We start from the raw sequence: 8,073 nt of genomic DNA, 5'->3' as shown, positions 1-8,073 counted from the left end.
GTTTCCTCCGCTGCCTTCTCTGAAGCCTCTTTAAATGATGGCATCATGTTCATCACTGGAACAGAAACACAGAAGTCAGTGTTCTGCAGCGCACAGCACAGCCAGCATGGGAGCACAGCCACCCAGCTGCTGCTGGAAAGGTGATTTCAAGAATAAAGGCTCTTCTGCTCTAAGTGCTAAGCACAGAGCTTAGCCTTCTCTGAGCCAAGCCTGAAGGAGGTAACTTTGTCAACACTCTGCAGCCTCTCACATTTGGACTTTCCTACAGTGTTCAAGTAGACGCATTTAGAACAGCAGCTCCTGAGACATTTTTATCCTGTCTTTTCTTGCCTGTATCCAACAGTGTCAGCTAATCAAAGCCAGCTGACAAGCTCAGCTACCAGTCTTTTGTTCAGAGGATACTGCTGATCTGACCTTTGTAATACCCATTCAAGCAGCGCTGTTGTTAGAGTTACGCGTCAGGGACTGCCTGAATCCCATGACCAGCAAACATGAGTTCAAAGATGGAGAAAAACCAGAAGGCCTGAACACTATCAGGTCCCAGCAAGTCCAGTGACATCACCTCAGCTGAAACAAAACCTCTCCAGTTGGGATGGATGATGTTCAAAAAGGGAGAAATAAAAGCAACCTAGTTTTAAGAATTTCCAGTTCTTAAACAAAGCCTGGGACAAGGAGGCAAGCCTGGAAGAAAGCAGAGTAGAGCTGAGTATGAATGACAAAAGAGAGAATTTTGCAGTAAAACAGTAAGATAAACTAATCAGAAAATAGTATTTCCTTAATCATTTGAATTAATAGCTCTCATTACAAAGGAAGTGATATACAGTAAGAAGCTAAAGAAAGATATGCAATAAAAGGCTAAAATGTCAAACTGGTGCTGTGCTATCAGAAGCTAATCCTGCAGGAGAAAAAGAGACCAGTAATACCAGTAAAGCAGCTCCAAAAAGAAGAACCATATCCAAGACAGAATCCCTTACCAATAACCTAACAACTGAGAGACATCAGTTGTTTGGAAAAAGTTGGTGGATGAACCAGGATTTTTCAACTTTTTGAATACAAAGTGTCTGAAGCTCTCAGGGATTTGAAAAGATAAGAAAAGAAGAAAAAAAAGAAAGTCTACTTTCAATAGGCTTTTGGGGACCTCCACTCCACAGGAAAAACATTAGCAGTCTGCAGCTCAAGAAAGGTTGAAATTTTCATCTGAACAGAAAAGTGACCTAAGGTGAGGATCCAGCACATACCTTTGGGACCTACACCACAGACTTCTGCATCTAAGACTGTATCTTCCTCTAGTTTCATGGACTTGTAAAAAATTCTGAAAGTAGATTGACTACATATAATTTCATGGACAGGTTTCTGGAGCTGAGAACAGGATAAGAGGAGAAAGTAAATAGCAGAAATCAGCCAATTGTTCTGCCTCACTTGCAAGGTGGACAAAGATTCATAGTCATATATTGTGCTTAAAAACACCTGTTTCAGAGCTTTCTGTGATAATGAATAAATGAATCAGTTAAAGCTAACCATTTAATATTCAGCTTTCTTAAGCCATTATTGTTCAACACTGGCTGTTCTAATTAGGCTTTGAGGTAAAAGGTGGTATGAAAGACAGATGGTGAAGGAGTTCCAGCACAATGTCATTTAGGTAGTAGAAGATCGAGCTGCTACAGAATATTGTCAAGGGGGAAATGTCAGAGAGTAAACAGCTAAGATGAGTCGAGGAAGGAGTGTCAGAAAGAACCAGTAGTCTTGAAAATGGAGCAATTAATTCACAAAAAAAATGCTGTAAACAAACAGCACATGAAGGGTACTGATGTAGGCAGAATAGTTTATATGCTAGCAAATAGTAAGGCTGAAAGTATGCACATGTGCATGTATATAAAGTCCTCCTGACACCAGACTTCATGGAAGCCAGCGATATGGAGCCAGGAAGAGCCTAGCGCGTGTCACGAAAGAGGCCGGGGTGTAAGAGAGTTTGTTCTCCTTGTCCCTGTTCCCTTCAAGTCAGTAATAAATTGATGAGAGAATCTCTATCTAAAACTTACATTGTTCTGTACTGAATGCCTCTTCTAGAGTGATATGTTTTGCATCCCACGTAGAGAACAACTAGGATTCCAAGCGTCAGCACAATCCCACCTATGAAACTGCCCACATCAAAGCCAGAGGTTTTGGCTACAACAGCTTTAGATTTCGGTGCAGCTGAAAAGAAGAAAACAAACAACAACAAAAATAGTTTTAACTCAGCTTGCAAATTTTGTTTCAAGGAACTCCTTTATATCATGCCCTCTCCATTGAGGCATTAAATAAAGGCACAGTTTGACAAATCTACATACATCAACTGCCAAGGTACCAGCCAAGCATACTATGACCCAGAGCTGAGTTTCTGTGTGCAGATTTTGATGACCACTGCACATATCAAGAACAAAGACATGGGAACAAAGAATCCTTCCACACTGCTTCTGTAGAGCAATTGCTAAAACCCCAATTGGCAGTCAACTCCTTTGATCTAACTACTAATAAATCCATCAAGGGACACAAAGAAAACTATGGTAAGAACTTGTACCATCAAGAAAAGCTGGAGGAGACCTACTATAACGGAATTGTAAGACCATGCTTATCATAACTGAAGCCTTATTTGTAAGGCTGAATTCTTGTCCAGCATATTACCACCATCATTATTATATATTTTTTTTACATCTGGTTGACAACTATGTGATTCCTGTAGCGTACAAGCATCAATCCAATGCATCAATCAAACCAATCAAGCACCAGATGAGGTTTTACAAGCAGCTGGTCCAACTGCTTACTGTGTCTGCAAGACTGGGATTGTCGCTGCTGTGAATTTGCCTAACAGTCTCTCTACTGAGCCAGAGGAAGTACTTGTATTTTGAGGCATGGGTCTTCTACTCAGTCTCTGCCATCAGTTACATGAATTACCTGTTACAGAAGTGGAAGAAAACTTGGGAATGGTCATCGTAACATTGAGTTGTGAAGATGTAACTGATGAACCTGTGGTAGATACTACTGCCTTGCTGGTTTGGACGGTCTGAGCAGTAGAGGGGGCAGATGTAGAGCTGCTGGAGGGCTGGGTGGTGTTGCTGAGCTCAGTGGCATTGGTGGGCTGAGCGGTAGTTGGGAGGGTACCTGTAAAATTGGTATGGCAAAGGGGTATCAAACAAAACAACAGAATACATAATTACATAAAAATTTAAAAATAAAATAATACATAAGACATAAATTGTTTGAACTCATAGAATGCACATTCTTCATAAAACAGCAACTTCTCAGTAATGCAGACAAAAAGATTCTTCTAAGTTAGCCTAGGTATTTCTTTTTCCTTACGGAAATGAATTTCCAAGTATTCTCCTAGAATGACACATTACATTTATGATATCGAAACATAAAGACAGAGTAGCAATGAATTTGTCATTACACATCCAGGCTTGAGTATAAATTATTCCCCTGTGCAATTCTTCTGGAAAAGACCTAACTTCAGATTTCTAGGGCTCAAACTCAAGAATGGTTCTAAAAAGAATACTATCTAAAAAATAATATCACTTTTTTTAAAATCAGTTAGCACTAGGCAAATAGTTGATCACTTGTAAAAGTTGATCACTTGTAAAAGTACAAGTTGATCACTTGTATCACTTTGGATAATATATCTTAGCACAAGATAAAAACTCTGGACCAAGAATAATTTACCACAAAAAATCCATTTTCAGATAACAAATCTGTTTTAATAACATCAGATTTTGCATGTAAACTTCCTCTCCCCCAACAAAATTCCAGTAATGATTTCATCTTTTATTTTCTTTTGAATGAATCACTGATCCATAAAACTTAAAGACAAACAGCTAGAATAATCTTCAGAATATTTTTTTTCAAAGATGGAACTAATGAGACATAACTAAACGTAACTAAAATTTCTCTAAGCAGACGATGAGTCAAATAGCTTTTACATATGGAGGTGTTTTAGAGGGAAAACAGCTGTCTACTTCTGCATTATTTAAAAAAAATAATAATCCATATTCTGAAGTTATAGACACAACAGAGGCTTTTCATCTGGATTACATTTTTACTTCAAACCATTCAAATGCCCAATTATACCCATGTTTTCTTGAAACTGTATGAAAGTAGAACAAACAAAGAGAAAATGGTTTCCTCAGTAAACTCGATATATAATTTCTACTTTTTGTGTACAGTATCTAAAATGCTTCTATAAACTGATCTTCCTAAAAGCATGGTTTAAAGTGTGAGAAGCTATCCACAGAATGAGATCTTTGCTAAGATTTAAGAATCACTGTTTCCAGTACAGATATGAACATCAAAAACAGAAATAACAATAAGACAAAGCAAACTGTCAAAAAGGAACTGGTAGAAAAGTTTTCTGAGACATATAACATTAAAACTACTGAAAAAAAGCCACTCACCCCTTAATAAGCATTATTTATTTCCCTGTTCTTTAATGTTACTATATTTTGACATAACCCTAGGAAATGCTCTGAGAGAAACATTCATTGAGATGGAATAGTTAGAGCACTACACTCATGCTTACCTTGTTACAATTAGGAAATTCAGTTCCTCTAGGAAGCATGTGTAAAATACATTGAAAAATTCAGGGCACATTTTAATACTGACAGCAAACCCCCCAAAGGCACAACTATCTATAAATATCAAATGACTCCTCATTGTAGGAAACAGGTAAAATACAGATATCCATATGCAAACCATCTACAACTATAGGAGATGAAATCAGTAGTTAGGACACTTCTTATATTAAACATACCAACAGAAAGAAAAAAAGACAAACTTAAATTCACGTGTCAACTAAGCATATGCTTTCTAAGTGCCAAACTGGCTCATGTTTCTAAGCAATATAACAGCTAATGGTTCCAGGTGTCATGTTAACGAGTGGTATTACAAAGAGTGGTAGTTAATACATGAGCATTAAACGACTATGCATAAAACAGACTCAGCACAAAAAATACCCAAGCTGTCGGCATGAAGAGCTTTAGCAGAACTGCACATCAGGTATTCCCCTCTCTTTCTGCCTACTGACCCTTTTTTTCCTATTTTATCAAGATTACAGCACTTGGTATGAAACCTTCATACTAAAAGCTGGCTACGTTTCTGCAGACTTATCTTTTGCAATGTACTTAACACCAACCACTTCAAAACATCAGTGGGAGGCACTGAGAGGCATCTGGGGAATTAGGGAAGCTGACATGAGACAGGGACCAATCAGTTCTCCTACATCTTTGAGAAGTCTTATCCACAGCACTCTGCTAGGCTTGAGATGAAAGAACATTTGCTAGTAACATCTGTCCTTTTGTCTTCTACTTCTCCCAGAACGCCAGCTGGGCTTCATAGAGTATCATGTTAAACAAACCCAGGCTGACAGCTGATTTTTATTCTTTAAAAGGACACATGCCAGTAACATAGTTCAGAATTACGAAGCTTCATAAAAAATGATAAACACACAAGAAAAACAAAAAACCTGTTATTCTGCTTCTCATGACACCCATGTTTAAAGATTAAACAGTTATGCTATATCCTATCAACCAAGCTATACAGAGAGTGTAAAGTTGATAGGAATTATTAGAGCCATGCAATATTCCCTTACATTCTAACTCAACAAGCAAAAGCACAACTATCATCTCAAAACACACACACAATTATAAGCAGCGTGTTAACATATAATTGTCAGATGCTATTCATAAAATAATCTGCTCTTTTGATGGAAAAGCTTTTTCCCTACAAAATACTACGGACAGTTTTACTTCTGCCATAGCTGATCCCCCCACTCAAAAAAAAAAAAGGCTGTAAGCAGAATTAAGTATAAAAATCCAATCTTTAGTTTGACATACATGAACAGTCTGATTTATGAACATGCTCTAAAAAGGAAAAGAAGGAAGGGAAGGCAAAAGGATATGACTCGAATTGTGTGAGGCAAAGCATATCATTCTCTGTTAGGCTGGCACTGTGCTGAATAGTAAAGGACTTGGGCATATTTTTGTTATTTTTACTATTATTATTTAGAAAAAGTAAGGCTCAGACCTCTGCAAGAAACTTAAGACTCACAAACTAGTTGAAGGGTGGATACAACACCTGTGTTTAACAGTGGCTTTAAACATGAAGAAGGGCCTCAGGCAACAAGGGGATTACAAAAATCTCACCTCTCTGCTCTACCAGTTCGACATGCCTTAACTGGTACAGTGCACACTCTGCAGTAGAGAACTGCACCTTTTCCTTGCTTTGCAGAGGTCCTGGGTGATGTTTTTTCTTCTTCTTCCCTCCCCTCACTTTCCTTTTTTAATAATCTCACACTGACACAGCCAAATCCTGGAACACTGCAAATTCAAGTGGAAGAGCCGTTTGTGTATCAAAATTAAAACCTGCTGTCAGACTCTATTAGTTGATCTAATAAAGCTACTGCGTCTTTCTACAAAGATGTGTTTTGTAAACAGGTTATTTATGCGGAAGCCTCACGACTGCAACAGCCTTAGCTGCGTTCATTTTGACAATTCTTTTGCCAAGATGTGAAAGAAACAAACATCAAAACAATACACAAAAAAACCCACTAGCTCTGCTGCACACAACCTGCTTGAACTCCCAGCATTTTGTGCTAGGAGCTATGCTGTTTTATAGGGTTCCATGAGTCTTACCTAAAAGAAAATGGAGTTTTTCCCTTGAAACCGGAGCAGCCATGTCTATCATACCCTAAATCTATTTACTGTGAAACAGCAGGAACAGATATGCCCTATTTGCACAACAACCCGAAAATGCAAGAAGTTTGCCTAGAGACCAAGACCATTACAAATCAAAACAAAATTCCTCCAGTTCTTCTTGCATGGCTCCTACCTAGACTTGAAAACAGTACAATATCACAATATCATTTTTGACTTATTTTACATGTTGCCTCTCAGTCTCATAAGATGATAATGCTTCTCTCAAATGCCCATTTTTGATCCTATTTCTTTAGAATTTGTATTAGTTTCTACGTTCATAATGATGGACAGATGAACAGATACGTACCTGCTATAGATGTTGCTGTAGACTGTGTGTTTGAGGCAATAACGAGACTGGATGAACAATTGGTCCCTTCAAGTACAAGAAGAAAACATGAAAGAATTACTGACTATCAATTTGAACATGCTACAATTGAAGAACAATACTGCCTTCAGGATATCCACGTGTGCAAGCCACGAGTGATAACAAAGCAGGGAGTGACTGCAAAGCAAAAAATCAAAGCAGATGATTTTATCCCTCCGCAAAATGTTTCCACACTTCAGTGCAGCAGGCACAAGGCTACATTATAGGCACAGTGCTACCCACATGGTCTACATCTGTTTTTTCCACATCTCTTTTTGCTCTTTTCAGCTTTCATTTGCTGCACTAGTAGATTCACAATGACTTTCTTGACCTGCTTATGGATTGTGCAGCTTTTCTCTCTATTTCAGTTTCGTTTCCTGCTCCTCAATCTTTTTGTTTTTTAAACTCCCTCCCCCCTTTTTTTTTCTCTTCTATTTGCTGCAGCTGTGTTACAAACTAGGCTCATATTAGGCACATAGCACTGTCACATAAGTAGGGACCCTGTTTTGGGAGTACTGGAGACAACACTTACATTCAGATATCCAGGATATTAAAATGCAGGTTAAATTACTAAATTCTAAAATTTGAGTCTAAAATCCTCTCCTCAACTATACTTATTTTTACACTAGCATAAGCCATGGATGTGCCTGGGGCTGAACTCTTCCCACACAGATCCAATACTGTAACAAGAACACAGGTCTGAGTTTTCCCCAAGTTCTGAATGCTTATTTCTTATTTCTGCGACCTTGGGAGCGCTGGATGCAGGCTGCATGCTCATGCAGGAGTAGTGAAGCCACGTGGACTGCTAGGAATGTAGGTGTGAGTCAGTCATGGAGTTAGCACATGCACAGAGTGAATCAATGAGCAGGGTATTCAAAAAACATCCCACTTGTTCATCATCAGCAAATGAGAGGAGTGAAGGAGTACAGAGAAAAAAAAATTACTCGAGAATGTGTTCTGCACATAGATGGCTTAAATACCAGCCAT

The 8,073-nt window shown here is 38.4% G+C and overlaps 1 protein-coding gene across 1 annotated transcript; it reads right to left on the bottom strand.

Annotated features, from left to right (window-relative positions):
- On the bottom strand, positions 1-8,073 carry TMEM123 (transmembrane protein 123). Its single transcript, XM_088522153.1, is given in 7 exon segments — positions 1-55; positions 2,040-2,200; positions 2,680-2,806; positions 2,932-3,138; positions 4,550-4,577; positions 7,030-7,095; positions 8,067-8,073. Coding segments are annotated over 7 exon segments (621 nt in total). The 3' UTR covers positions 1-30.

This window comes from Tinamus guttatus, unplaced genomic scaffold (assembly GCF_059628265.1).
Source record: "Tinamus guttatus ecotype Peru unplaced genomic scaffold, ASM5962826v1 Tinamus_guttatus_pri_ptg000150l, whole genome shotgun sequence".
Taxonomy (NCBI): Eukaryota; Metazoa; Chordata; class Aves; order Tinamiformes; family Tinamidae; genus Tinamus; species Tinamus guttatus.
The sequence above is the reverse complement of the archived record's forward strand: the minus strand, read 5'-3'. Positions and strand labels throughout refer to the sequence as shown.